Here is a 27,236-nt window from a genome sequence, read left to right on the forward strand (position 1 = left end):
AGTCAGATGGGCGCCTCATCTGTCGAGCTTATTGCACGATGTTTCCATGGGCTGGATGAAAGCATCGATGCTCAGAACGGAGTCAGATGGGCGCCGTTTTGCGAAGGGAGAGCGTGTGGAAGTGGGTGGTGGTTCTGGGATGAATTTGAAAAGGGAATTCGAGTACTTATACAAAAGACAGACCTCTCTTCACAGTTTTCAGAATTCAGATGATTTTTCTAGACTGTTAAGTATGTCAAAATCGAATCTGACAGACAGGTTAACTTACCATAATCCACATGCATGTTACATGAACAAAAAGACCATCCAATTGCTAGCATGATTCACAGTTCTAGGCTTTCGTTGGACCATCCGATGGAATAAATATCCCGTTCTTTCGGCTTCCCGGCAATTGATGCTTGGCAGCCTTATGAGATATCACGCTTCTTTGACGTTTGCATAATGGCTTGCTTGATAGCTTGGATTTATCTGCACAATCTGCAGCCGTAATCCTCAGTTCTTTCTGCTGACTATCCGATGGTTTTGAGATATCCCGCTTTGCTGGCTTTCAAACCAATACTTTTTGACCAATCAACTGCAGCTACTATTCATGACTCTTACTAACCATCCGATGGATCTAAGATATCCCGCTTTTCCGGCTTCTCGATAAGTTCTTTCTTTGCAGCTTTGATAAGGTTGCTGCACCCTGCTCTATTGTCCGTCCGTTGAGACCTCTGCGGCACCATTCTGCTCTGCAGGTATGAGTGAAGGAGTTAAACCTTTGGATGGTGAAAGTTTTGTGTATGCACCTATCGTTATTGACATGGCCAGCTAAATGACCCATCGATGCATGTGCAACGGGAGCAGCAGGTATGATATGACATGCTTTTTTTGAATGGGCTATTCAAATTCAAGCCTTTTCTCATCATGGTCATCCAAAAGGATAAGTAATCAAGTTGGCTGACAATGGATGTATGCTACCCTACACACGCACGCACGCCTACGTATACTCCATATTAGCGTGACTTTATGCAAGAAGAAAGTCACTAAAATGACTGAGTTTCATGCTTGACTCTTTCCTTCATCATTGGATTCACGCAGGAGTGCAGAAGTGATGGACATGAGCATGCTAATGGCAATACTTGCGGGCACAACAACTATACAGACTCTCAAATCAGTTCTCGGCGGAACTATTTCACCATACAAAGCTGCAACTCATCATCACCACCACCTGCAAAGCGGGACGTTGCTGCAGAGTTTTCAATGGATAAGAGAGCCGAGTATAGTGAGTACATCGAAGAAATCAGGAGAGAAGTTGCCGAAACGCTAGAAAAGCGGGATTTCTCAGAACCATCGAATGGTTAGTAAGAATTACATTGCAACTGCAGATGATTTGTCAATAAGGTATTTGTTTCAAAACCAGAAAGGCGGGATCTTTCAAATCCATCGGATGGTTAGCAGAATCACAATTGCAGCTGCAGATGGTTGGTCAAAAAGTATTCGTTTGAAATCCAGAACAGCGGAATACCTCAGATCCATCGGACGGTTAGTGAGATTTACGAATAGCAGCTGCAGAAGACTTGTCGAAAAAGTATTTGTTTGAAAGACAGAAAAGCGGGATATCTCAGATCCATCGAATGGTTAGTAAGAGTTACATATCATACTTATTAAGGCTGCCAAGCATCAATTGCCGGGAAGCCGAAAGAGCGGGATATATTGATTCCATCAGATGGTCCAAGGGCAGTCCAGAACTTTAGATCATGCTAGCGATTGGATGGTCTTTTCGGTCATATAATATGCATGTGAATTTTCGTCAGTTGACCTGTCAGAATTCGAATTGACATACGGGAAGATCATACGAATTCCGAAAACTGTGAAAGGAATGAATGAAAGGTATGTAAAGTCCCCTTTTTTGATTGACTCCAACCCCCAACACCCACATTTCATTCCAAACATCACCCACTTGTCATTCAAGTCCCACATCTCATTCCAAACCCACTTCTTATCCCAAGCCCACTTCTCATTCTAAATCCTCTTCTCATTCAAGGACCTCCTTGTCATTTAAGATCCACTTGTCATCCAATCAGCATCACAAATTTCTCACAAAACAATGATGGTGGCACTCAAATGCAAACAAATATGGCATCACTTCACTTCACAAGAAAAGCCTCAGAAGTGCGAACGGCGCCATGCAACCCTAACCAACCAAGGTCTTCTATTGATGCAACGGTGAATCTTTTGGAAATTCAATAAACGCCATCTCATATGTGTCCTCGCTCGACCGGCATCATCCACTTCTCGTTTATGGATTCATTCTCTTCTCATTCGAGATCCACCCATCGTACAATCCGTATCACACACTTCTCTTTTCAAATCGTCACACAACATTGATCGCGGTAATCAACACAAATATGAAAAAGAGCTCACTCACAAGTACAAACGCCTGAATAGGGCCTAAATCAGCCAAGATCTTCTTCTTCCGATCGGATGAAACCTTTCAATATTTATGAAAAGTCATCTCGTACGTCACTCAAGATCGTTCTTATGCTTTCACCTTACCGTCTTTAGCTTTGCATCCGTTCAACATTACTGAAGAAGTCCGTCATCATTAGTTAATTTAAAGTGAGGTCGATCAAGCCGGTCAAAGTTTCTTCATTCACGATGTCTCTGCACTCGCATTCATCGGGCTCTTACAAGCAAGCACTGGCAGTCTTTAGAGAAGAAGAGACTCGTGTAGAAGGAGGAAGGGCACAAGGTAGGGAGGAAGGGAAGATGGTGGGGAGGAAGGGGGGAGGGAGGAAGGGGGGAGGAAGGGGGAGTGGAAGGTGGGGATGAAGGTGGAAGTGTAAGACTTCACGCAAGATTCTATACAAGGTTCGTCAAGAGTCACCGGAGCAGTTTCGCAAAACCTAATGTAAGATTCCACACAAGGTCCGTCAAGAGTCACCGGAGCAGTCTCAATAGAAGGTAGTGGTGCAAGACTCAACACAAGATGCCACACAGAAGTCATCAAGAGACTGCTCCAAATGCCACACAGAGTTCGTCAAGAGTCAGCGGAGCAGTCTCAACAGAAGAAATGGTATACTTGACATCTACATTTGTCTTTCTTCTGCCCTCTTGATACATGCTCCCACTTCACACTTTTTGACTGCTTCGCCCGGTGACATCCATTCAACATTGCCGAAGAAGTTCATCGTCATGTGCTGGATTGAAGTGAGGTCGATCAAGTCGGGCAAAATTTTCTTCATTCTACGATGACTCTACACCCGCATTCACGGTGCTCTTGCAAGCGATCACTGGCAGCCGAAGAAGCATCGGTCTTGAGCGCAGACCTCTTTGGATGACGGATCAAATACACTTCCTCATAGAGTGATAACTCTAGCCATCCTTTCTTTCGGACAAGAATGTTATATAATCAGAACAGGCAAAGCTTGTATGCAGTACATACCTTTGACTTACCCTGGATCGACCCGTTGGCTGCTGGGTTGTATAACTCTTTGTCCATGTGTACAGTCCAGGTGATCAAAGTGACAAGAGCGAAATGGTCACGAGACGTGGAGCTTTCGAACAATATCTGAATGACCATTAATGCATGCTCTTTTCTATACCTCTTTATACGAATAGGCGGACTCTTACATCGCATGAATGTCTCAGATTCAAGATCTCTCATGATAATGTATATCTATTATACTACAAAGTATGACGTTTGGAAAACCTGATATCAGAGAAGAACTCATTCCCATTCCATTCCCTCGAAAGAGCTCTTTGTCATCGCCATTACTTGGGCAACAAAGGCTTCAAGATGAAAGATCGCTTTGTTTCCCTGACGACAGCGAAGTTCGTAAAATGCCGCTTTTTCTACAATCGCTCCACGTAAATCTTCGTCGCATCGTTCCACAAGTCGATCGGTGAGAGTTTTAATAATCACTCTTGGTGGAATAGCACGAAACAATAATTCACACAATTTTCCGCACACAAAGAAGAAATGTTCAGGCGATTGTTCCGAGATGATTGCGTCTGCCGTCTTACCAACAAAAAGCTCCTAATCTAGCTTTACGATCGAAATCGAGCCGCTTAATTCCGAAATTTACATCCTCGGTGCTTCTAAGACAAGGATCGCTTTACGAAGGTTGCCGTTCGTTTCACGATAGATCTATGATGAAATCTTATCCGGTAAGTGGAATTTCTCCTTCCTTACAACATATTTCAACACTACTGTTATCTCTCCTTCATTAGGCGCTCCTACATACATCAAAAGATATCTTTCTATCCTTATTATTAATTATATATTTTTTTTTAATATTATTAATAAATTATTCTTATAGATCTTTAAAAAAACTGTAATAACTTATTTTATATATTTTAATTAATATTTTATAAACTTCGATATCCTATAAACTTAGATTAGAGATAGTCTTATCTTCTTGAATAGTATATCTTTAAAACGATAATATATAAGACAGAATATATAATAAATAAAGATATAATCTATGACTATCTATACTTAGTAAGATAGTCTAAATAAAATCATCTATTATATTAAGAATTTATAAGATTTAGAACTTTTCTATTATATCTTTACTATAAACTTTAAGAAGGATATCTTTACCCTTATCTTACAGTAGCTTATCGAATAAGCTAGAAGAGCTTATAAGTATACCTATACTACTGAATTCTAAGCTACTAACACACTCTGAATTCTTTCACCGAAAAAATATATACAAAGAATAAAAATTTCTTCGACTTAGGATTCGTTGAAATTTTATTATATTCGATTTTCATCTCTATCCTCTATCCTCTATATATCTTAGCCCTTTTTCCTAAAATAATTCGTAGCTCTACCTTATCTACTGCTATCAAGACGATCTTGCTCAGCTGAGGAGTGTATCTACCTTACATAGATTACCCACTGTCATTTCGGTTATTTTTCTGTAGCAGCCATCATTGGCTTGCCTTCTATGCTGCTCATTATATATACTGGAGTACTTCTTCCATTCGTAGAAATCTATGAACAAAAAGTATTCATTGATGGACATTCAACTATCGTTCGAAAGATCCACTTGTCGTAACCTTCTCCCTCTTGCCAACTCGATATCCTGGACTGTACGCATACCAACACCACGATCAACCCTTCTCATCGGACCGCCAATACCATCACCTAAGCCTTGAGGTGCACTTCCCCCCCATAAAAGGGCCAAAGTCGCTTTTGCGACATTGATCGGATTGGTTGATCCTAAAATTGCTGCGCTCATATCGGTAATGCCTGCTGAACGAGCGATTGCATGGATCACAGGAGGAACTCGCAGTCCGAATCCATGCGGTCTGGGTCGTAACGTGACACGGGTAGAGCTCCATTTACCCGTCACTTCAGCAGGAATAGTATGACCATTGAAACGTTCAACGTAATCCATATTCTTGACAGCGGCATGAAATGCCTTTCTTGCTGCATTCCCAACATTGATATCCTTCCCATCCCCGTATCCCACCATTCCACGCCCATTTCCTGCCACAACCAGCGCAGACATGCGGCTAAATCGGCCTTTTCCGGTTTGTTGAGTGACCCTTCGAATTTTGAGCAAATGACGGTGAATGCCATTGACTTCGCCTTTGGACAGTGGAGTTACGGATGATAGATAAGCAGCACTATCAATGTCATCTCCATCTCCATCTCCTCCAGACTGAATGATTGCAGCTGCACTTGGCTTTTTCGCAGCGAAATATTTTGGCGAATTGAAGAAAGTGACGGAAGAAGGAAAAGGTGCTTCAGATGATGGACGAACATCCCATCGCTCATATGCATCTAAAACAGGATGAGGTTCATGTAAAAGGGAAGGAAAGGATTCTATATCGAATTGTAGCGGAGATGGTTTTCGATTGGTTGTGACTGCAGAAGAAGAAGAAGAAGAAGAAGAAGGCTGTTGTGTGTCTGCACTTGATTTGATCGAAGTACCCTGCTCTTGTGATGTTTGATGAAAGGATGAAGATGAGAATGATGCACTTTTTGACCATCTACTTCCAATAGCTTTTGGTGCGATTTGAGTGTTCTTGCATGTTAAGTTTAGCAAACGTGCACCTTCATGTCGCAGCAGCATTTTGTATAGGCAAATTTGTGATGGCGACTAAAGGTTAGAGTGGTTGTACTGTAAGAACTTTTCTCAATCATCTCTTACTCTAAAAAATGCAAGGCGACGAATACACGTGATCGTCTAAAATAAGGCGCACGCGCGGTTAGAATACTGATAAGATTAAGTTTAGCTTACCTCTCACTTAAGTGCGAAGAAAGTATGTACATGCACAATACCCAACAATAGAATAAATGCACGGGGCGCAAAATTGATACATATCTCCCTCCTTCTCTCCCATCATCACGTCGTTGCACTCATCATCAAATTATCCTTAACGTTCTTTAATCAACCTTCACGCTCAATTCTTTACCGAAACATGGTCGGCGTTTTAGTCCTCACCCGTCATGGGCAAAGCGAATGGAACAAACTGAACTTGGTACGTATAGAATCAACTGTTTCATTCTACGCGATGGAAAGCTAACGAAACCTTTCTACCTCTACATCCAGTTCACCGGTTGGAAAGACCCAAAATTGACCGAGCTAGGAGAAGCAGAAGCCAAAAAAGGAGGAGAAGAATTGAAAAAGTATGGATACACCGACTTTGATATGGCATTCACTTCCGATTTAACCCGTGCGCAAAGCACTTTGGCGATCATTTTGAAGGAGATCGGACAAGAAGGCATCTCCACAAAGAAAGATCAAGCCTTAAATGAGCGTGATTATGGTGAATTGACCGGTCTTAACAAGGATGATGCTCGTAAAAAGTGGGGTGAAGATCAAGTGAGTAATCGCTCGTTAGCATTTTCAACTGCAAAAAGAAACAGTCTCTGATATCTTCTTCTTTTTTGTCCATTCTTCCAGGTACACATCTGGCGTCGTTCCTACGATGTTCCTCCACCAGGAGGCGAATCGTTGGAATTGACAGCCAAACGTGTTTTGCCATATTATGAAAAGGAGATCAAACCCGCCGTTTTGGCCGGCAAAAAAGTTCTCGTTGCCGCACATGGAAACAGTTTGCGCGCCATGATCATGAGCTTGGAAGGAATGACCGGCGAACAAATCGTCAATACAGAATTAGCAACGGGTGTTCCAATCGTTTACAAGATTGATGAGAGCGGCAAAGTGCTCGAAAAGAAGACGTTGGAATAAAATTTTGCATGATCTTGCTTTGTAGAGAGGTTCCGCTCTCGTCTTGTGATCTGAATAGATGTGATTAAATGATTATGCCTTGTGATTAGTGGCCTGTCGATCAATAGGACAATCAAATCATTCTCAACCTTCTTGCCACGGATAGACCAAAGTGAAATTTGCAGAACAAACGCGTATGAGTATATATACGCATAGGTAAAAGAAAAAGGCGGCGCCCCATTCTCTCTTTAGAGTCTGAAGAGGTTTTGCATTCCTTCTTCCTGCTGAACCCAACACTGTAACTTCCCTCAATCCTATCATATCGCCATGTCGAGCTTTCCAAAGCTATCGGTTGATGAAAGATTCAATCTCATCACTAGGGATCTGGCAGAGGTGCTGGGAGGCGATTCATTAAAAGCCATTTTGGAAAAAGATGAAAGGCCAATAAAGATGTATTGGGGTACAGCACCTACTGGAAGACCACACATTGCTTATCTGGTCGCATTGACAAAAATTGCCGACTTTTTACGAGCAGGCGTAGAAGTGAAGATGTTATTCGCCGATATTCATGCATTCTTGGATAACCTTAAAGCGCCAATCGAATTGGTTCGTCATCGAGTGGAATACTATCGACATGTTCTCGTCGCTGCTTTGCATTCGATTGGTGTTCCAACCGAAAGGTTGATCTTTGTCGTAGGTTCTTCTTATCAACTTAGCGAAGCTTATGCTATGGACAATTTCAGATTATGCGCTTCAATCACTGAAAATGACGCAAAGCGTGCAGGAGCAGAAGTGGTGAAGCAAGTCGCAAGTCCTCTTTTAAGTGGATTGATGTACCCCGGTATGCAAGCTTTAGACGAACAATATTTGGATGTAGACGTTCAATTTGGAGGTGTTGATCAACGAAAAATCTTCATTTTTGCCGAAACGCATTTGCCTAAACTTGGCTATGCTAAACGTGCACACTTGATGAACGCAATGGTTCCAGGCTTGAAAGGTGCAAAGATGTCTGCCAGTGATGCCTCCAGTAAAATTGACTTTCTCGATTCTCCTTCTGAAGTGAAGAAAAAGTTAAAGGATGCTGCATGCATCGAAGGGGTTGTAGAGGAGAATGGTGTTTTAGCATTCATCAGAGCTGTTCTCATGCCAATCGCAAGGCTGCGCAAGGAACAACAGGCAAGTGGTATAGACGTTTTCTCTCAACATGGCATTTCCAAATCATTCGTTGCACAAGGAGCTCCTGAAAGTACAATGTTCAGCATCCAGAGACCGGAAAAGTACGGAGGAAATTTGCATTACGACAGTTACGAATCGATCGAGAAGGACTTTGCCGAAAAGAAGTTACACCCTCTTGATTTGAAGAACGGAGTAGCAGATGCAATCAATGCTCTATTAGAACCAATTCAAGCCGCTTGGAAATCTGACCCTGCTTTCAACAAAGCTGAACAAGATGCATACCCACCCCCTCCGGGAAAGGTTGTTAAAGCAAAGAAAGAGAAGAAGGCAAATAATCAAAAAGCACCCGCAGAAGGACTAGCAGGAGCTGAGGCAAAAAAGGCTCAATCATCAGAGGCCAATGCTACATTTGTCGAAGCAGCAGAGAAGGGGATCGAAAAACTTGACATAGCATCTACCCAATAAATTTGTATCGTACTCACACAAAACCGCAATCAATATCTTTCACACACTCTTCCCACTACTGTGTGCCTGGAAATCAGTCCCGGTCATGCACATCAGCACTCCGAAGCCTGCCAAATGAGATGTAGAACTCATCCTTTCAAGCACACGAAAGAAATGCACATCGGCCGGAAAATGGAGAGAGATCATTAATCATATAAGCGTTCAACAAGTCTCGAAAGGTGAAGATTAATCAAGAAAGAATGAAAGGTGCTTAATTCTTCGTCTTGACCACGATAGGAACTGTGAAGAGAGAGTAGGGCGTTTTGTTAATAAAATACGTCTAGACCACTTGTCGGCAGATTGGAATCCGATCCATAAATGATGCTTTTCCACACTTACCAATGATGATCAATAGCAAAATAACAACACCAACGATAATCAAAATGCGCATCTTCATGTCCTTCCACCACATCTGCTTACGAACTCTGTTTGCACCTCGGCGGAAACCTTGAGCGGAAACGGCCAAATTATCTGTTTCAGGCGAGAAGAAAGGATTAGAAGGTTTGGTGAAATAAGAAAACGATGATCCTTGATCTTATCTGTTTAGTCGCTGTATCCTAGACTTACCTGTCTTTCCTTGTAGATCATTGAGGTTTTCACCGCGTTCGTTCACTTTCTGGATGTTATCGCGCATGACACCAACAGTTTCTGAGGAAGAGAGAGTAAGGATTTAAAGAATACGTTAGTATTGTTCATCGGTACCTTTACGTTTTCGTCATGCTTCTCTTTTCGTCTGGCTTTGACAGCTTTTGAGCAAAATTTCCATCACTTACCATCAATTTGCGATTGAATTGCAGCAGCACGATTTGTTCCAGCATTTTGGCCAGAGCTATTACCGCCAACGTAAGGGTCGTAAGGTTGATCGCGTTCCATTTTGAATGCTGTTGATTGTTTTGTGATATAAAGTCTTTTGAGCTTTCAATCTCTTTAGGTGTGATGGTGATCAGGAGCCAAATCGAGCAAGGATGACTTTTTTTTAAACATCTAATTCAACCACAAAAAGTACGGGCTGCTGTGCCCCGAATAGGTTACATAGGTTGAAAATTGCTGTGTAAATGTGCAGTGCACATATCATGCATCATCATAACTCTTTTCCCCTCTTCTCTGCCGCCTAAGCCCTTTGCTGGAATAGGGCTTTACACCAGTCTCTTTCTTCCCACGCACAATTAAGGCTTTTTTGTACACTATAAGTGCAGCACAGCACACACACACACACACACACGCGCTGCGCACGCACTGCAATCTCTTGATTAAAATTCATTGAACGCGTTGTCAACTTCTTCTAATCTCATTGCCATCCACTTTGACATCTTGATTGGCGGTCATCAGGACAATATAGTCATCATGTCTTCTCGACAAAGGGTAATGATTCAACCCATCAATGTCATATTTAAGTATATGCAACAACAATCAAAAGTTTCCCTTTGGCTATACGATATCACCGATTATCGTTTGGAAGGCAAGATTTTGGTAAGTTGAAGGATGCTTGATCTCAAAGGACGACTCAGCTTACATAACTATGAACCCATCTTTTGTTCAGGGCTTTGACGAATTCATGAATGTTGTCATGGGAGAAGCAGAAGAAGTTTGGATCAAGAAAACTGATGGAAAACGGAGGGAATTGGGTGAGTAAATTCGATGTTGCTGTAATCGTGCGGTGGAAGGGGGCTGACTGATACCTTTCCCATACTCTTCATGATTCTTTCAGGCCGCATCTTACTCAAAGGAGACAATATCGTACGTTCATCACAAAATTCTAACATGATGACCTTGAACTCAACTCTTTTCCCTCCCTTTTTCTCTTGCAGACACTAATACAACCGGTTTTGTCGTAAAATTGTATTGCTAAAAGAATGTTCAACTATTTGTACTTGTAACCCCAAATACACAAATTGGCTAGATGTATCGATTTGACGGATGACGATCAGGCACGTGATGATGATGATGATAGAATAGAGTACTTGGCATCCTGCTTATTCAGCCATACATTAATATTCATCAGAGGGTCCATCGTGGAGCAACCCTTCTTGCATGACTAAGAGCACTTCTACGTAAAAGCCAAGTGAATCAGGAAGGGAAGTCAGAAGAAGAATAGACAAATTGAGCACTTTTCTCCACCTTGTCTATTTATTCTTAGACAGATAAAAGACAGATATAAGGTCATACAATCTCTTACGTTCACATACATCACCCATAATTGATAGTAAGAATGTCTGGTCCACCAGCTCAAGGTTATAAGATTAGCGGAGACGGATACGCCGGAGGCGGTCCTGACGGCAGTAAAGGTCAAAATACAAGCATTGGCTATCCAGGTGGAAGTGGTGAACAAGCAAACGGTCCAGCACAAGAAATTGCAGGAACTTTGCCAAATAACTTTAGCCTTGGTCAAACAAAGGCCGAATCAAAGGGAGAAGAAAATACGATCCCCAATCCAGAGGGTAATAATGAAGGATTGAGTACTCTCGGACGAGGAGGTGATCAAATTCGTCAACCTATTCATTCTCACGATATCGATATTCCCGCACCTTCTAGCGCGGGAGCACCTCAAACAAATGACGGTACTCGTGCACCTAATGCTCAGAAGTAAGCAATTTGAATGTCTTTATAGCTTTTGGCAAGACTTGTACCAACCTGAATAGCATCAGAAGAATTTGTCCCGTAGAAGATATATTTTGATGTAATGCGATAAAAATACAATTGTACACACTCTGCTTGAAAGACGAGGGAATGTTATCCTTCTCGAAGAATCTTACGTAAGGACTGTCTCTCGGGTTTGGATACCTGTGAAGATCATAAAGTGAATAGTTAGGTCAGCATCGTTTCGTATTCCATCTATTTTCTCTTTTTCACTTACCCTCCAAAACATCGTTTTCTTTTTATCTGCCACTTCGATCCGTAAATTGTCGGGAAGTGTTGTGGAAGCTTTCGCTTTTTGAGCTAATATATGTTTTGCCGTTTCGTTAAACGTTTCCCTTGTCGTCTTTTTCGCTTCAACTGGTTTAGACGCTCGCGGTGATAATCTTAGAGTTTGCTCGGATATCTTTGGACCGCTTAAAGGCGTTAAACGAAGAAGGTTGCGGGATGATGGACGCATGTTTTGTGCTTTATGGGTGAGGACGATGGTACGTTGATGGCGGTTAGATCAGGAAAAGGATGGGCTTGTGTGTGTGTGTGAATAATTCTGTATTTTTCTTGCGATATGACACGTGCAATAAGATGCTCTTTCTGATTCCGACAACGCCCACCAGCGAAAAGCTTAGGCCAAAAGCGCGCCGGCGCAAACCCAAGGTGAAGTGTAAAGCGTATGTGCGTGCGTGCGCAAGAAATTCCCAAAGAGGTGGGCATAAGTGAGAGAAGTTCATCATCATCTTTGTTGTCACTATCACCTCTAACAATCGTTCAAACAACTGTTCAATATGGTCTTTTCGGTCATTGCTCTGAACGCTGCTCGAGGCGTTGCACCTAAACAAGCTTTACGTAGCTTTTCAACTTCTGTCGCTGTAAAGAAGGATATCGTTCAAGATGCTTACCTGCGCGAATTGAAGGCATACAAGGCTCCAGCAAAGGTAGGTTATCCGTTTATGTTAAGGAGTAGAATACCTTTTCAATCTCATGACTAACTTTTCCCCCTCTTCTTACCCTCAAATTAAGGCTGCTGATGCTCACAAAGGTCAAGTTCGGGAATATCAAGCTCCAAAAGCACCACAAGCACCCAGCGCACCATCTTCATCGGAATTAGGTAGCGAACTAGAATCATTCGCAAGCAGTGAACCTGATCATGCAGAACATGTTGCAAGCACAGAAAGCGTTGTGCCTGAACAACGTCAAGACGTTCGCGCATTCTTGGAAGAGGCTAAAAAGCCAATCGTCGATGAACATCATTAGAAGTAAGGAATTGATATAAACGTGTCTTCACAGCATGATAATCAAATATGCATCTCTCAGCCATCATTCAGTATAAAGGGGCAGGCATGAGAAGCAATCAGATGGGATTCGATGACCTTTTCGAATTGCAAAGTTGGCTAGAATGAAAGACCCCCCGGATTGAAATGGAGATCCGTAAGATGAAAAAGAGTATGCATTCATATGATAGTATACAAGTAAGTCGTGGTAAAAATGTTTAATGATTCGCAGATACTGCATCTGTTACCTGCTCAGTGATCTTTTGGAATATTGGAAACGTATCAGAATCTTTATAACGTTCTAAGATTGTACGACTTAGTGAGGTACCAATAGGAGTCGTACTATCTTGAACGTTGACTCTTGACTGCATTATGCGAAGATCTCCCTCCAGATTATTGATAACTTCTCCATCCTTTCTTGCTACTTCTTCTTTGGCATCATCCAATACACGAACGAGTTTTGGATCGATCGGTATCCTACCCAAGAATCGAATACCTTCCCTGTTTGCCAATGCTTCACCACCACCTTTTCCCCAAACATTTGTACATTCTGCGCAATGTGGACAGATGTATCCACTCATATTCTCAATCAAACCAATGAGAGGTAAGCCAGTCTTTTTGCAAAAGTCTAAACTACGTAAATTGTCTGCCAAAGAGATTGCTTGAGGCGTTGTGACCAAGACTGCTTTCGGATTGAAAGGATGCAGATATTCCATGATAGAGATGTGTTCATCAGATGTACCTGGAGGTGTATCGATGATAAGGTAATCCAAAGATCCCCATCGAACGTCACCTAAGAATTGTCGAATCATCGCATTCTTTTTCGGTCCTCTCCAAACTACTGAATCATTTTTACTCTTTAATAAGAATCCAACGCTCATCACTGCCAAAGATTGTGAAGCATCAGCATAAACGGGTACCCATCCATCTTGTGATTGTCGGATAGACTGGCCATCTAGGCCGAGCATACGAGGAATACTTGGACCTGTAAGATCAACATCCAAAAGGGCAACCCTAGATGGAACAGGTCGAGAAGGTGAAGGGCTCGATAGAGATAGTGCTAATTGAGCAGAAACAGATGATTTACCTGTAAGAAAGGCAAGATAGTCAGCATTCTTCTTTAAAGCATGAGAAAGGTTTGTCATACCTACCTACGCCACCTTTCCCGGATAAAACAAGAATTATATTCTTCACATCTGCTAATCTACGTTGAAGTTTAGGATCTGCATTCGCTGTTGCCGATGAGGCGGAAGCATTCGATGGTCCACTTTCGGTGGTAGTCATGCTTTATTGATATGATGTATACTATCGAAAGAGGTAAGAAGCTTTTGTTGTTGTAGTGGAGTCATCTTTTAAAAGGCAACAATTCTTGCAGTTGAGTTCATGACGCGCTTATTCTGCTTACGGCCGAACACATCCAACGACTTTTGCATTGTTATGACGACCGTCATGATTGCATTCAGTACAATTGTTTGCAAAGGAAGGAAATAAATTACAGATAATATTCATCTTCATGGTATATCAGCCTAAAACTCTACGTAATTCGGCAGTTGAAGCGACATATTGTAAGGTGACGGGACATCTTGTATGTTGTTCAACGTATGAATATGAGCATGTATAACAACATACGTAACCCGTTGGAAATGCGGTAGGATTATTGATCGGAGCTGTTCCGCAAATTGGACATCCGTTATGTAAAAGTCCTTTTTTAATAATTGGTTCAGATTCGTCTTTATCGAAAGATCCTAAGCCAAGCCTCGTTTTGGATATTGCAATCTCTTTGAAACCATCAGCCTTGTCGTAAATTACGCCTTTGCTATGAGGTAGAATGATCTTAGGGGCAGCCAAATTGAACTCGTCGCCTTCTTCCCGCTCGCCACCAGAGACTGCATTTCCAGAAGCAGAAGAATTTCCACCTCTACGTTGACGTCTTCTTGCATTTTCCGGTGAATACCACCATTCTAAAAATTTGAAGAAAAAGATAGAAGCCGGAAGAGCATATTTGAGTGCTTCAAAGAAGATGAAAGGCGAAGAGCGAATCATTCCGAAAGTGAAACCAAGAGGATCAGAAAAAGGTGATGGGAGATTAGGTGGCAGAAGTGGTGCAGAAGGCGGATAATCATCACTTCCAACCCTTCGTACGTCCATTCGCATCCATCGGAACCAAGGTCGCCAAAAGGGAGTCTTGTCGAACAAATAACGAACGTTGTATGCCAAAAGCCATAATTGCCAAAGGGCTCCCACATATGGATATCCTTTGCGGAAGCAGATTTTTAACCAACTTTGTAGGAATTTTATCCGAGAAGAAAGACCACCCTCATGATCAATATCAGTAAATCTTCTTCGGATTGGTGATTGTTGTGAACGTTGTTCTTCATCTTCATCACCAAACAGATCACCACCACCCTCTACTACATCGTCTACTCCTCCTCCTTCTCTTTCCCATAGATCATGCAATTTAGACTGCAAATACGGTAGGCCAACCAAAGTGAACAATGAGACATATCGATCGATAGGTCGTAGTGCTTCGATGGTTTTTTGCGTTGATCGTGCAGAGGATGCAGTTTTCGCTCTTGGAGTTGCAATTCCCGGTCTCCTTCTTCTTCGTAATCCGTAAAAGTTTTCAGCGAATGAAGATCCCCACGTTTTCAAATAATGTCGTTCTACTGCCCACATTAATAGCGCATACACTTCATCAAATCGATTCACGATTCGTAAGAGATATCTTGGATTCCTTTGTGCTAAAACAGAGAGTGTATATCGTAATGCAGGCTTCAATAAATCGCTCAATTGTTCTTGTGCTGCCAATTCGAAAAAGGATGGTCTGAATGGATCAGTGGATGCCAAACCAGAGTTTGTCGGATCGACTGATTGCAAAAGATCCATGATGACGATGAGAAAAGGAGAAAGCAAGACGGTAGTAGAGTATATGCAATAAACTTCTCCGCATTCTCAACCTAATCAATACGAATCGGGGTTCGGCAATCAAGCTTAGGCGAATCGAATGGCGGGTGCACGTGAAATTTAAAAATAGTTCTGGCTGCGTGCGCTTATTTGCAAAATAAATAATCATGATGGAAAGCAACCTTTCTTCCTTCTCTTCTTTGAACAATTTTACGAAGGTGAGTATCTTATCAAGCTTAAAAGCCAACTTGTGATACCAAATTTATACGAGTCATGAATAGTATCTTACTCAGACGGCTTCTTTCCTATTCATATAGACACAAAAGTTAGGGCCTGGATTTTGCTTTTCCGTTTCAGGTCCTCGTTCCCGTCTTCAAGAGAGAAACAACGTTTTATCTTGCAAGAATGCAATAAAACGCTCTAGGTTGAGCATTACTCGATCTGGTGGTGTTTTGCAGCCCTGAGCTTCTCACTTTTTCGTCTATTTGATCGCGATTCAAATCACCCTCCATTCTAGGAAGATGAGCTTGAGCAATCAAGATCTCTCATGATAATAGATGGTCGGGAGCGATTGAATAGGCATGAAGCAGGGTTCAACACCGACATTTACACCTTCTTCTACTTCCCGGGTATCTATTGTAAGGAAAGAGTAAAGTGAGTATCATACAAATGGAATACCTATAATGTTGTCCTTTCGATCAACTTTCAGTCCATATGAAAAATTGATAGGCAATATTCTCATCCTGATGACAAACACGTGTCGCCCCAAACTGGACTCATTTTGATGATCGACCAATATCTATAGCCAAACACAATGATACCACTGATATGCTTTAAGTCATTTCATAGTTGAACAACGAAAGCTGACAGTCTTCTCTCTTTTACTCTTGTCATGATCAGTATCTCTCTTGTGCTAGAAAAACAGGATTCTGTAAAGGTGAGTGATCTATGAATTTCATTTACGTATCGCTCGAAAGTCACTTGTATAAATGTATTTGTTAATGTGTGTATTGATATATTTATGATACAAGATAGGTGAGAGGTCAGCTAGTGTACATTATACGATCCTTTTTCATATGCGTTCGGTTTGAACGTCCTATGCGTTGATTCGTGATCTTCATCTTGCGAAGCTGTATCTTTCGGCGATTCAGTGATTGTCACTGTCCGTGCGGATCGACTATTGGTTGTCTTTTTCGTTTTTCCCTTGCCTCGTTTGTGATGATTTCCATTGCAGCCGTCATCATCGCAAAGGGCCTGATCTGCCTTTTCTTTGCCTTTCTTCTCTCTCAAACTTTTCGATGCATTCACTTCACTACTGTTGGAAGAACTGCTTTCGCTTCCTTCTTCATCTGAACTTTGCGAATCGGAATCGGAACCTGATGATTCATCGGAAGATTCGTCAAACGCTTTCGGTTTGTGATAAATACAGCAAATTTTGCTCTTCTTCTTTCCCATACCTTCATTGTCTATCGTTTCTTCGCTCCAAACCACCCTCCTTGACGTATTACCCGTTGCTCGAAGCTGCAAAACTCCTACAGGTGTTGCATCTGGAACAGAGGGAGTTGCGCTATTTTCTGAACCGGTCTCCTGAAGTGTGATTGTTCGAGATCCACTTTCTTGTGGTTCAGGGCGTTGCCTGGTTCGATTCATCGTTACAGCTGTGTATGATAGATTGTGGTGTTTGGTTAGAGTGGCAACATGTCAAAGTGACCAAAGATGGTATTGTGTTGAGAGAGTGCTGTGCATATACTAATCCGTCACTGAGTGTAAGTGGAAGGCGTGTACTGCGTACAGCGTACAGGCTTTACCTCTTAAGATTATATAATATTCTTTGGGCGCCGTTACTAGCTCACTCGAAATTTTCACGCCTTCTTCTTCTTATTGTCATCGTCCTTGTAACATGATGGTTCGCCCACCTCAAACTCATCTCATACGACAGCTTTCACGTTTGGCCATAGGAAGCTGTCAAAGTGGGATATCTTCTTCGTCTTCTCAGCGTGCTTTTGCACAGATCAGAACTTTGTCCAGTACTGCAAAAAAATCGGCTGAATCTATTGAATCTTTCGCTTCCTTCAGCATTGGCTCTTTACAACCCCTTTTACCAAAAAAGCAAAGAAAGCGTCTTGGCCGTGGACAAGGAAGCGGTCGTGGTGGAACTTCAACAAAAGGTCACAAAGGTCAAAAAGCAAGAGCAGGTAATGGTAAGCCTACACCTGGATTCGAAGGTGGTCAAACACCCATTATGCGAAGGTTTCCCAAACGTGGATTTACCAATTCGTTCGCAAAAGAGTATGTTCCTTTGAGCGTTGGTCGTATTCAAGACTGGATCGATCAAGGTCGTTTAGACCCAAGCCAACCAATCACCGCACGCGAGCTTCTAGAAAGCTCATGCGTTCATTCATGCAAGGATGGTATAAAATTATTGGCAGGTATGACGAATAAGGTGCGCACACCTATCCATTTGATCGTTTCTCGTTCTTCATCAACAGCCATAAATATTGTCGAAGCTGCTGGTGGCTCAATCGTGTGCAAATATTATACGCCCACTACATTGCAAGCTTTGATCAAGCCACATAAATATCTCGACCGCTTGCCACCTCGCGATGCTGTGCCGATCAACAAGAGAGAATTGCTATATTACGCAAGCAAGGCAAGGAGAGGTTACCTTGCAGATCGTGTTCCTGATGTCAGGATGCCAAAAGTGACCGGCAAGCCAAAGGATAAAGCTCTCGAAGCTGCTTCTAATGACTCTCAATCGGTCGTTGAGGCAAATGCTATCTAACTGTGTACTCATAATTAATAGATTGAATTATTACGTATTTCAGAGTCTGTGCTCTCCTCTTCCTCTATCGCATGAAGGATACGTGAGAATTCGAGATAGATTTATTTCGATTGCTATAATGTACAATGTGCTGCTGCGAGTTAAAAGTTGAATCAATAACTATCCCCTTCTTGACCTTCTGCTGAGAAGCCATACACTTTGCGAAGGACGTCGGCTTTTCGCTTTTCATATTGCGATCTAGAAACTTGCTCTGATGGCGTTTTTGAGATTGCTGTCGGTATTTCATCTTCTTTATCCAAATCCTAAACAGTTGAAGAAGAAAATGTTAGTATACGATTGCAAAAGTGAACTTTATATCCCCACAAAAAACGTACAATTTCACCCATCATGACCACATTCTCTCCTCGAACAAGATCGAAGCATTTTTGCTGTGGATTTTCGATTAAAAGATTGGCAAATTGATCGTAAGATCGTAAAACGCCAACATGTTCCTTTCCATCACGCAAGATGATGATCACTTTTTTGTCGACACAATCGACTAGCGAGCCAGACGTGGTAAAAGGAACATGTGATAAGATTGTATCTGCATCCATATCGAATGATTGTGCTAATGAGAACGGTGGTAGAAGATAAAGTGTTGCATGTTTCTGACCACCATTAACCCTTCTTGATCGATTCGCAAGTCTGCTTCTCCACGCTTAAGCATACATTCTAGAGTCTACACGCGCTCAATATTCATAATTCAGGCAAAAAGTGTGCACGTGCATTCATTTCACAAATGCTAATAATCGTCAGAGTGTGTGTCTGTTTGTGGATGCTATTCGAGATTCTTTCGATCTTTCTACTCTTTGACGATCGATATGATCGACAATGATCGTTGGAGAGCTACTCTCTAGCAAAATCGAACCTTTTGAACCTTGACATGAAGTGCGGGAGGCACAATTTTGACCTAAGTAGAATATGCTAAGGAAAAGCGCGACGCGTGCAGAGAAAGATGATGATTGCTACTTCTCATCAATTCGCATATTAAACACCATCTGGAACAAAGAAGGTACAAGATGCTATTCGGCGTGAACGAAAAGATTCTTTGCTTTCATGTTGGATTATTGTACGAGGCAAAAGTTCTTAAAGCGGAAAATTGGACAGGAGATGATAATGTAACCAAAGCTGTTGGTCCGCATTATTTCGTACATTATATGGGATGGAGAGCAAGATGGGATGAATGGGTACCGGAATCGAGAATGCTAAAGTTGAACGAAGACAATATTCAAAAGCAAAAAGCACTCGCAGAATCCGTCAAAGCAGCTCGAGAAGCAAAATTGTACGAAGGATCAGGTAGCAGTAGTAAACCTTCAGCACGCAAAAGCGGCAATTCAGTAACAGCTGGCATAAACGGAAATACTGCAAGTCATGGAAGAGAATCTAGTGAAACGCATGATTTAGCTGATCGTAGAAAGACAAAGGAGAGTAGAGGTACAAAACGTGGTCGTGATGCGGTGGAGCAGGTAGGTATACGTAATCTATATTCTGCTTGTCTCATTTGGTAAAAAGCTGACAAGAAGGACTTTTATTTCTCATCTGTCTATCACTCAGGAAGAAGAATATATAAAGAGACCTGAAATCAAATTGACGATCCCAGACACGCTCAAAGTACGTTTGGTAGACGATTGGGAATTCGTTACAAAGCGAAATTTGTTAGTTCCTCTGCCTAGAGAGCCAAATGTTGAGGATATTCTATCGTCATACCGTGCACATTATCTATCGAGCAAGAAAGATCACAAGGCTTCCCGTCCGCCTGCCGTTTTGGATGAAGTTTTGGAAGGACTTAAAGCATACTTTAACAAAGCACTAGGAAACAATCTTCTTTATCGTTTTGAGCGAGCACAATACGTTCAGCAAAGGAAAGATTGGAACGTTGCTCAAGAGGCGATGGAACCTAGCAAAGTGTACGGGGCAGAGCATCTATTGAGACTTTTTGGTATGTTACGCCTTCCGGCGAAGCCGATCACATGCTAACCCTATTTCTCTCCTTCCTTATGACAGTCAACCTCCCTAGTATCATCGCTCACACAACCATGGACGCCGAATCTATTCTCCTCCTCAAGGAACACTTGGCAGAGTTCCTATCTTATATGGTGAAAGAGCAAAAAAACTTCTTTGTGAAAGATTACGAAGCACCGAGTTTGTCTTATCATCGATTGACATATACCTAATGTTCCTTCTAATTCACGCATGATGATATGAAGTTGTTCATGTATTTTTAGCTACACGAAATTCAAACGATTTGAGTGGCGTCCACGCCATATGCACGACGAACTTGTAAGATAGCGATCAATTCCTTCATTGTCTCCTCTAAGATAATGGCATTGTCCAAAATTGTACTCAAGCTTACTTTTGCGGAACCTTGCTCCTTCACACGATCTTCATCATCCTTTCCTTTTTTCTCTGATCCTGGATAGGTAAACGTTACCTCGTTCTCAGTGTCGCTTAATGCAGCATTCTGAAATCGTGTACGTTTGATTTTCTTCCCTGTATTTTTCTCCTGACTATCCTCTTGCTTTTCAGGATCAAAATGAATTGACCATGGACTTGAATCGACAAGGTATACCGAATCATTAACGTCTATTATCAAGCTTGCCGTTTGCAGAAAGTGTTGAGCAAAAGGCTTTGGCGGCGGTTGATGCGCTTGGTGGGTACTTCCTTGACTTATAGCATCCTTTTGACCTTTATCAGCAGTACTAAGCGCATTGGCCGCACGACCGAAAAATCGTGCGAAATTCCCACGTTCAACTGTTGCTTTCTTATCTTTGTCTGAAGCATCTGGTAGGTGGAAAGCTTCTTGTGTCGGTGTGGCCGATGGTGGTGGCGGCAAAGATATAATATCTTCCCCCTTCTTGAGAGCTTTGACAGGCTGAACGTGTCCTTTCTGGTTTTCGTCCTTTCTTTTCGATGAAACTTGTTTCGAATACATATCGAAAGGTGACGGTTCTCTTTCTGCTTCGGTATTCCCGTTGGGTTGCCCTTTAAATTGATCCGAAGGATCGATCCCGCTCAACATCAAGGCTTCGTTCAAGTTCTCCACGAAAAGAAGTCCTCTTCTACGTTCGTCCAAATATTTGTCGAAATGAGCAATCGTTTTTCTCCACCTTTGTAGCTGGTCTACCAGCGCACTGAGTATGTTCAATAGAACAGGTACCTTGCTAAGATCATGGTGGGAAAGGGAGACCTTCTCATGCTTGTCTTGACCGGACAACAAAGAAGATTGCATCATGAACGTACATTCGTCTTCTGAAAGATCATCAACGTCTTCTTCTTCGCCCTTCTCATTCTGATCCGGAGTGTTTATTGAAAGTAGCATTTCAATACTTTGTCTTCCATGACATAAAAATCCTTCGAGACTGCGGATCGGACAGGAGCAGATGGCAGATAGTAATCCGGTCGCGGCAACATTTACCTCTGGTCTATTTCGCCAATAATTGCAAAGGCTCAGAAGGAGCGTTCGTAACAATCGATCTGTAGCCTGAAGTTTATGTCTGCGGTAAGAAGACAGAAGGCTGGAACGATCTTGAGTCGAATCGCCAGCCTCAATGATGCTTCCATCTTCCCATGATCGTAAAGCAGAGCGACCCATGCTATCTCGCATAAGCCCCGTCGCAGCATCTTCCAAATAATTATCGAATCCTGTACTGCTGTACGTTTGATCAATCTGGGAATCGAATGAATCTCTCACACTTTTGGAGTCACCGACCTGTAATCTGTTCATTAGCGAAAGGAGAGTAATGATCTCGCGACTGTACTTTTGCATCTTGTAACCGCCCACCGTCTGTTTTGCCAAAGCGTGCAGTCGATTCAAGAACTTCTCCTCGTCCTTTTCAGTTCCAGGATACACAAATTCATCCGAGGTATCAGAATCGAACGATTGAAATTCTTTGGAATCATTATTACTGTCGTCTCCTTCTTTCATGATCTCAATCAAATTGGTAGGAAAAGCAGTGGCAAGTGGATCATCTTTGATCTGAATCACAGTAGATAGACTTGACCTCCCATGAAAGGTGATGAGAGTGGTGGCCAGGCGTAGTGCTGATAGTACAGCTGACTGTTGTGAAGACAGTTGGAGATTGTCGACAAGCAAATCGCGGATGGTGTATCTTCCAAAGGCGTCGGTTTGATATGATGAATTTTGTCGAAATTTCATGCTGGATTCTTCTTTCTCCAATTGTATCATCGCTGTACTCTTCCGCTTTGCCCTCATACCGAAGTGATGAGCATCATTTCTCGAATCTAGATCGCTTGCTTCCGAACCTGTAAGCCAACCCACTACGCAATCGGAAAGTGCATTTTCTGTCTCCAAAACACTCAATATTGCTTCCAAATAGGTCATAACTGCAATTGAGCTGCCGTCTACATCGCTACACTCCAACATGGAAGGGTATAAAATATTTTCCAAAAAGAGCGATTGCAGTGATACGGAGATACTTTGAGTCAATTGATCTGCCAGTAACGACAACTCGACCGAGCCCGTTGGCCGTGGCTTGGCAGGATCGGCGTTTACAGTGTTTTTATTCAATGAAAAGTCTATCGAAACTTTCACGGCAGTGCGTAGAATGTCTTGAGTAAATTCCAAAAGGTCACAAAGTATCCTTGCCTGTTGACGTACCTCTTCACTGTTGGTAGTGAAGGCGCTTTGGAAGCTTATTGTGTTTTGCTCCATATGTACTTTTTCTCCTTCGCCCAAAACCATTGATTCACCTTGACCGACCAGTAGCGCATGTCGTCTCTCATGCGAATCACTGTCATCATCCGCATCGGAGAATTTGGACAAAGAAAGCTTAGTAGGTAATAATCCATACACCGCACCTATACCAGCACCCAACACTTCTGAAAAATCTGATTCGACCATAAAGCGAGCCAAGGCGATATTTGGACCTAAGCCAAGATCAGCCTCGATTCTATGCTTTTGTGGCGTACTCGTTCCGCTTCTTCTAGGACCAGGACGAGCAGATTTGGTATAAGGAGAACCAAAAGATCGTCCAATGCTTGCATTCTTGCCTGCTTTTGTATTGGCAGAACGTGCAAGATTTCTTCTTCCCGGTGCAAATGCAACGTCTACCAAAAAAAGGATACCAGCTCTTGCCAATTCTCCCGTTCGCGATTCACGATGAACGAATCTTAATAGATAGGAAAACAGTGGAAAATCGTACGACAGCGCTCCAGAAGTTGAGGACGCTGGAGAAGATGCAGCACGGCCTGCATCGGTAAATGATTCCGAGTCTTGTGGTCGTAAGGGTGACGGAATGATTGGAGAATTTCTCTGATTTTGAGCAGGTGAAGGAGCTCTTGTTGATAGACGTGATGAAGGAGGAGCGGGCGATGAAGACATGGCGAGATTGAAAGCTTTTCTGGCTTCTTCATCCCCTCCACGCTCTCGAAAAAAGATGATTAGAAGGTCTGGCGTATTGCGCAATCGGCTTGCAATGTGACACATCAGATCTACTAATCTTTCCTCAAATCCCAACGTTTCTGCACTTCCGATTCGACCGAATTTACGATGTGCTCGTTTCTCTTCGTCTTCATTGATTCCGATTATGTTTTGATCCAATTCTGTCCCTGTTGAAGTATTTTGTTTTGCTTGAAAAAATTCATCTCCAACGCATATACGCATCAATCGAACCAAAGGTCTATGTACCGCTTGTCTGGATAAGAATCGTTCATCAAGGAGAATGATCAGAGAAGCGAACAACTGTACAATTTCAGCCTGAGAGCCAGAAATGCGATCATTTGCAGTCAAACGGACTAATTGACCCAAGATATCGCCCTCTAATAGCATCTCCATGCATGGACCTGCAATATCGACATCTTCATCTGCACGGTTTGCCTCGAATACCAAAGCATCACACATGCTCTGTAGGCGATCGATCAAGTCCGTCCGAGATATACCATGATGCAAAGCAGCTTGATGTGGTGTGCGTAATGTAGAACGAATAGCTAGCCAATTATCACGAAATTGTTTGGCCCGTGTATGAACATTTCCCCTTTGCTTTTTGAATGGATTGCTTTGAAGATCTTGAGAAGACAAGGTAAACCTTGGCAGTGATTGTCTTGAAGCTGCATCTCTCGAAGTCTGATCGTTGTCGGAGTTGGTTTGCCTTTCTTCATTTCCTGCTCCACCAATCGCTTTTTTCAAGCGTGAAAGGACATCCATCGTCTGAAGCCTTCTACCCGTGCGTGTGAGTGAGTATGTGTGTTACAGTCACAGGAACATGTGAGAGTAAAAGAGACTTGCCTGTCCTTGTGAAATGATGGGAATAAAGAGAGGTGTACTCGAATAGGAGCTTGACAGCAAGAGAACAAATTAAGGTTGCAAAGTACGCACGGACTTCGTCAATCATTCTTCTTAGCGTCTTCGATTTCATAGTCTTGAAGCCATATTGATGTAATGAATTGTTGCGATAGGAAAGAAGGAAAAGGAATCTTGATCGCATCCTTACCGGCAAAATGGTACTCTCGTATGATGGCTTCACCTATGTGACCCTTTTTTTTAAATCTAAACTACTATACTACTTTAATAATTATATTATATCTCTATAGATATTAATAAATTATTAGTATAGAATATCGAATATCTATATTATAAAAAACTGTTTAAATAAATTTATATAAGATTTATTTGATTTGATTTTAACTTAGATATTATATCTATTATCTTAAAAACTTTTAGAACTCTCAAGATATTATATTATAGATTTCAGAAAGCTTTAATAATATCTATTATTATATTCTAATTTAATTAAAAGATATAGGCTTTATTATTTATTTTTTATATTTATGAGTAATATAGTTATATTCAAGAAGATAGAGAATATCTATTTTATATTATAGTATTGGTAAAACTTAATTATTAATCTATTCCAATAACCATACTACTTATATTTCCCCTTTTATCTGATCTTAATTATGATTATCTATAAAATCTATTTATATACCTATACTATCTGTATCCCTTGTATCTTCTTCTGAGTCTATAAGCTCTATATCCTCTTCTTTACCTCTAAACACTGATCAAAACTACTTAGAATCGGATATAAGTGGATATACGAAACTGGACATTGGAGTATCGACAGGTTGTATTGGCTCTGGCAGTTTTCACTGACCACCGACTTCACTGACATATTCAAATAAACATGATCATATCCCTTCTCGTCACATCATCAAAATTCCAGTGCTGTGCTACTACTGTAACAGTTGTAGTGATTTTACGTATTCTATTATATCTGAATGCCTGCACATATTTCATGTCAGGATCATGTCAAAAACGATGTTATATACGGTAGTAGGTCATGTGTAACATTTTTCATTGGAACGAATCGTTGCGAGACAGTTAAAACTTTCTGCTACTTCGACAGTGATAAGATAGAAATGTTGGCAATCAGATCGTCAAGTGTGCTGGCAAGCAAGAGTCAGGGTATATCGTCGTTCAAGCTAGAGACCATAATTGAAGAACGAAGTACCAACCGAGTGAAACAACCAAGTTTCGGAACAATCCATAGTGACGATTGAAAAGGGGAAAGCTACAATAAGAAATGAAGTGAGGTCAGTCAGTCTGTCGCTTCGTCGTTTCGCAAAGAGAGGTTGGATCAGATTGGGTTGCCCGGAATAAATTGGGTTTACGGGCGTTTTCGGCATTATGTGCTACGCAGACCGTCGTGATTTGTATCATCATATAATCATAAGAAATTGTGAACGAATGAAACTCACCTTTTATTCTCGACACTGCATAGGCTAGGCGAAATGCAACAAATGGAAGTCAGCTATCAAGTTGGGGGAAAATGCATCACTATTTTGAGTGGAATCTCATTTATCAGCCTTTTGATATCCTTCAAGCGTTGGCTCGTACACGGCCAACGATCGGACGGTAATTTCCAGCGACCTTCAAAAAGAAGATCAAGGATAATCATTGAAACACATCATGGATCTCTGCTCGATGCTCACCAATTGAAGATTGAATCGACCAGGTTTCAGATTTGCTAAAGAAGCGGCTTCGCTTTCATCCATTTGCTATCTCCGATCGGAGCATTTGAATCAAAGTCTAGGTGGACCTCCAAGGGTCTTTTATATGTTTGTTGCATCATTTGACGAGGCGCCATCTCTCCGGCGCAACTGATGAACGCACCATAATCTTCAGATAAAGACACCCGTAGTATCGCCTTGAATCGTCATTAAAGGATGGTCATCACTTAATTGTATACCTGCAGGAATGCAAGATGTATCAGCACATGTTCACGATTCCAAATAAGTGATCGTTGCCCAACGTAGGACATGCTTGTTTAGGGCGCTTGCCATTTCGATCGTGACAGGATCACCATCGGAATGAGTATGAGCATCAGTGAGTGGTTTTATCGCGAACCATTTGAACGCGAGACTCTAGTTTGTATATTCTCCTGCACAACAATGATTATCGTGCACATCATTTTGCTCGTAATACAGACTTTCTTTTGGAATGGGGTCGAATAGACTGAGCCATACTCACAATTTGATAGAAGGATATTGCCAAATCTTTCCTATGTATCCTCCATCATTCTTGGGTTTGGCAGCTTCTGATGTTGATCTGAAGAGCCGCAATTTGTCGGATGAAAGTGATGGTACTGGAAAAGGAAGATCCCTAACCGTAGCTAGCAGTTTTATTTTTCCTGCCTTTTACGCGCAATCCAATTCAATCATTTTTTTGCACGTGCTTTTGCTAGAATCGTCTTTTGGAGTCTTATGAATGCCATTGTCAAATGTTACTTTCGCATGGCT

At 41.9% G+C, this 27,236-nt stretch overlaps 17 protein-coding genes across 17 annotated transcripts; 8 read left to right on the plus strand and 9 right to left on the minus strand.

Moving 5' to 3' along the window:
- Positions 1-3,712: 3,712 nt before the first annotated feature.
- FA14DRAFT_117385 (DNA polymerase III clamp loader subunit) lies at positions 3,713-4,021 on the minus strand (the record flags this gene model as incomplete). The annotated part of the gene is made up of 1 exon (XM_025496229.1): positions 3,713-4,021. A coding segment is annotated over one exon (309 nt), but the record flags the coding sequence as incomplete, so codon positions are not given.
- A 730-nt stretch (positions 4,022-4,751) lies between these two features.
- FA14DRAFT_15133 (uncharacterized protein) lies at positions 4,752-6,187 on the minus strand. Its single transcript, XM_025497470.1, has one exon. The coding sequence runs from the start codon at positions 6,069-6,071 to the stop codon at positions 5,016-5,018; it is 1,056 nt and encodes a 351-aa protein (XP_025357824.1). The 5' UTR covers positions 6,072-6,187; the 3' UTR covers positions 4,752-5,015.
- A 177-nt stretch (positions 6,188-6,364) lies between these two features.
- FA14DRAFT_166697 (putative 2,3-bisphosphoglycerate-dependent phosphoglycerate mutase) lies at positions 6,365-7,193 on the plus strand (the record flags this gene model as incomplete). The annotated part of the gene is made up of 3 exons (XM_025500040.1): positions 6,365-6,480; positions 6,552-6,824; positions 6,906-7,193. The coding sequence occupies exons 1-3, from the start codon at positions 6,421-6,423 to the stop codon at positions 7,191-7,193; spliced, it is 621 nt and encodes a 206-aa protein (XP_025357825.1). The 5' UTR covers positions 6,365-6,420.
- An 81-nt stretch (positions 7,194-7,274) lies between these two features.
- FA14DRAFT_15204 (putative TYS1-tyrosyl-tRNA synthetase) lies at positions 7,275-9,185 on the plus strand. The gene has a single exon (XM_025497499.1). It carries the CDS (start codon positions 7,500-7,502, stop codon positions 8,811-8,813), a length of 1,314 nt encoding a protein of 437 aa, XP_025357826.1. The 5' UTR covers positions 7,275-7,499; the 3' UTR covers positions 8,814-9,185.
- On the minus strand, positions 9,064-9,725 carry FA14DRAFT_152900 (synaptobrevin; the record flags this gene model as incomplete). Its single annotated transcript, XM_025497560.1, has 4 exons — positions 9,064-9,092; positions 9,192-9,323; positions 9,420-9,500; positions 9,626-9,725. 4 exons carry the CDS (start codon positions 9,723-9,725, stop codon positions 9,064-9,066), a joined length of 342 nt encoding a protein of 113 aa, XP_025357827.1.
- A 471-nt stretch (positions 9,726-10,196) lies between these two features.
- On the plus strand, positions 10,197-10,589 carry FA14DRAFT_107056 (putative small nuclear ribonucleo protein E; the record flags this gene model as incomplete). The annotated part of the gene is made up of 3 exons (XM_025495795.1): positions 10,197-10,322; positions 10,393-10,477; positions 10,561-10,589. Coding segments are annotated over 3 exons (240 nt in total), but the record flags the coding sequence as incomplete, so codon positions are not given.
- Positions 10,590-11,058: 469 nt separating this feature from the next.
- On the plus strand, positions 11,059-11,879 carry FA14DRAFT_159545 (uncharacterized protein; the record flags this gene model as incomplete). The annotated part of the gene is made up of 2 exons (XM_025498264.1): positions 11,059-11,633; positions 11,707-11,879. One exon carries the CDS (start codon positions 11,062-11,064, stop codon positions 11,437-11,439), a length of 378 nt encoding a protein of 125 aa, XP_025357829.1. The 3' UTR covers positions 11,440-11,633; positions 11,707-11,879.
- On the minus strand, positions 11,521-12,012 carry FA14DRAFT_15209 (uncharacterized protein). The gene has a single exon (XM_025497504.1). It carries the CDS (start codon positions 11,944-11,946, stop codon positions 11,602-11,604), a length of 345 nt encoding a protein of 114 aa, XP_025357830.1. The 5' UTR covers positions 11,947-12,012; the 3' UTR covers positions 11,521-11,601.
- Positions 12,013-12,342: 330 nt separating this feature from the next.
- Positions 12,343-12,854, plus strand: FA14DRAFT_15268 (uncharacterized protein). Its single transcript, XM_025497548.1, has one exon. It carries the CDS (start codon positions 12,465-12,467, stop codon positions 12,735-12,737), a length of 273 nt encoding a protein of 90 aa, XP_025357831.1. The 5' UTR covers positions 12,343-12,464; the 3' UTR covers positions 12,738-12,854.
- FA14DRAFT_130227 (P-loop containing nucleoside triphosphate hydrolase protein) lies at positions 12,724-14,097 on the minus strand. The gene is made up of 2 exons (XM_025496905.1): positions 13,906-14,097; positions 12,724-13,841 (listed from the first exon to the last, which is right to left on the minus strand). Exons 1-2 carry the CDS (start codon positions 14,036-14,038, stop codon positions 12,973-12,975), a joined length of 1,002 nt encoding a protein of 333 aa, XP_025357832.1. The 5' UTR covers positions 14,039-14,097; the 3' UTR covers positions 12,724-12,972.
- Positions 14,098-14,188: 91 nt separating this feature from the next.
- FA14DRAFT_130228 (uncharacterized protein) lies at positions 14,189-15,640 on the minus strand (the record flags this gene model as incomplete). Its single annotated transcript, XM_025496906.1, has 2 exons — positions 14,189-15,095; positions 15,147-15,640. The coding sequence occupies 2 exons, from the start codon at positions 15,638-15,640 to the stop codon at positions 14,276-14,278; spliced, it is 1,314 nt and encodes a 437-aa protein (XP_025357833.1). The 3' UTR covers positions 14,189-14,275.
- A 774-nt stretch (positions 15,641-16,414) lies between these two features.
- Positions 16,415-17,425, minus strand: FA14DRAFT_15325 (uncharacterized protein). Its single transcript, XM_025497585.1, has one exon. It carries the CDS (start codon positions 17,306-17,308, stop codon positions 16,706-16,708), a length of 603 nt encoding a protein of 200 aa, XP_025357834.1. The 5' UTR covers positions 17,309-17,425; the 3' UTR covers positions 16,415-16,705.
- Positions 17,426-17,535: 110 nt separating this feature from the next.
- FA14DRAFT_159547 (ribosomal protein L15) lies at positions 17,536-18,725 on the plus strand. The gene has a single exon (XM_025498265.1). It carries the CDS (start codon positions 17,562-17,564, stop codon positions 18,438-18,440), a length of 879 nt encoding a protein of 292 aa, XP_025357835.1. The 5' UTR covers positions 17,536-17,561; the 3' UTR covers positions 18,441-18,725.
- FA14DRAFT_163377 (uncharacterized protein) lies at positions 18,593-19,033 on the minus strand (the record flags this gene model as incomplete). Its single annotated transcript, XM_025499816.1, has 2 exons — positions 18,593-18,742; positions 18,815-19,033. 2 exons carry the CDS (start codon positions 19,031-19,033, stop codon positions 18,593-18,595), a joined length of 369 nt encoding a protein of 122 aa, XP_025357836.1.
- Positions 19,034-19,498: 465 nt separating this feature from the next.
- Positions 19,499-20,653, plus strand: FA14DRAFT_117069 (MRG-domain-containing protein; the record flags this gene model as incomplete). Its single annotated transcript, XM_025496209.1, has 4 exons — positions 19,499-19,784; positions 19,824-19,945; positions 20,034-20,418; positions 20,484-20,653. 4 exons carry the CDS (start codon positions 19,499-19,501, stop codon positions 20,651-20,653), a joined length of 963 nt encoding a protein of 320 aa, XP_025357837.1.
- FA14DRAFT_159548 (uncharacterized protein) lies at positions 20,488-24,753 on the minus strand (the record flags this gene model as incomplete). Its single annotated transcript, XM_025498266.1, has 1 exon — positions 20,488-24,753. A coding segment is annotated over exon 1 (3,776 nt), but the record flags the coding sequence as incomplete, so codon positions are not given.
- Positions 24,754-25,908: 1,155 nt separating this feature from the next.
- Positions 25,909-26,685, plus strand: FA14DRAFT_159551 (uncharacterized protein). Its single transcript, XM_025498267.1, has 2 exons — positions 25,909-26,008; positions 26,196-26,685. Exon 2 carries the CDS (start codon positions 26,229-26,231, stop codon positions 26,466-26,468), a length of 240 nt encoding a protein of 79 aa, XP_025357839.1. The 5' UTR covers positions 25,909-26,008; positions 26,196-26,228; the 3' UTR covers positions 26,469-26,685.
- The last annotated feature ends 551 nt before the right edge of the window (positions 26,686-27,236 follow it).

Source organism: Meira miltonrushii (assembly GCF_003144205.1).
Source record: "Meira miltonrushii strain MCA 3882 unplaced genomic scaffold FA14scaffold_1, whole genome shotgun sequence".
NCBI lineage: Eukaryota > Fungi > Basidiomycota > Exobasidiomycetes > Exobasidiales > Brachybasidiaceae > Meira > Meira miltonrushii.

What these genes read in the sequence shown, in the direction of transcription:
- FA14DRAFT_15133 (XM_025497470.1), bottom strand. Translation starts at nt 6,071, where the DNA reads ATGCTGCTGCGACATGAAGGTGCACGTTTGCTAAACTTAACATGCAAG.
- FA14DRAFT_15204 (XM_025497499.1), top strand. Translation starts at nt 7,500, where the DNA reads ATGTCGAGCTTTCCAAAGCTATCGGTTGATGAAAGATTCAATCTCATC.
- FA14DRAFT_15209 (XM_025497504.1), bottom strand. Translation starts at nt 11,946, where the DNA reads ATGCGTCCATCATCCCGCAACCTTCTTCGTTTAACGCCTTTAAGCGGT.
- FA14DRAFT_15268 (XM_025497548.1), top strand. Translation starts at nt 12,465, where the DNA reads ATGACTAACTTTTCCCCCTCTTCTTACCCTCAAATTAAGGCTGCTGAT.
- FA14DRAFT_130227 (XM_025496905.1), bottom strand. Translation starts at nt 14,038, where the DNA reads ATGACTACCACCGAAAGTGGACCATCGAATGCTTCCGCCTCATCGGCA. An exon ending in ATCCGGGAAAGGTGGCGTAG is followed by an intron (nt 13,842 to 13,905) that starts GTAGGTATGACA and finishes CCTTTCTTACAG; the next exon opens with GTAAATCATCTGTTTCTGCT.
- FA14DRAFT_15325 (XM_025497585.1), bottom strand. Translation starts at nt 17,308, where the DNA reads ATGAATCGAACCAGGCAACGCCCTGAACCACAAGAAAGTGGATCTCGA.
- FA14DRAFT_159547 (XM_025498265.1), top strand. Translation starts at nt 17,562, where the DNA reads ATGGTTCGCCCACCTCAAACTCATCTCATACGACAGCTTTCACGTTTG.
- FA14DRAFT_159551 (XM_025498267.1), top strand. Translation starts at nt 26,229, where the DNA reads ATGCAACAAATGGAAGTCAGCTATCAAGTTGGGGGAAAATGCATCACT.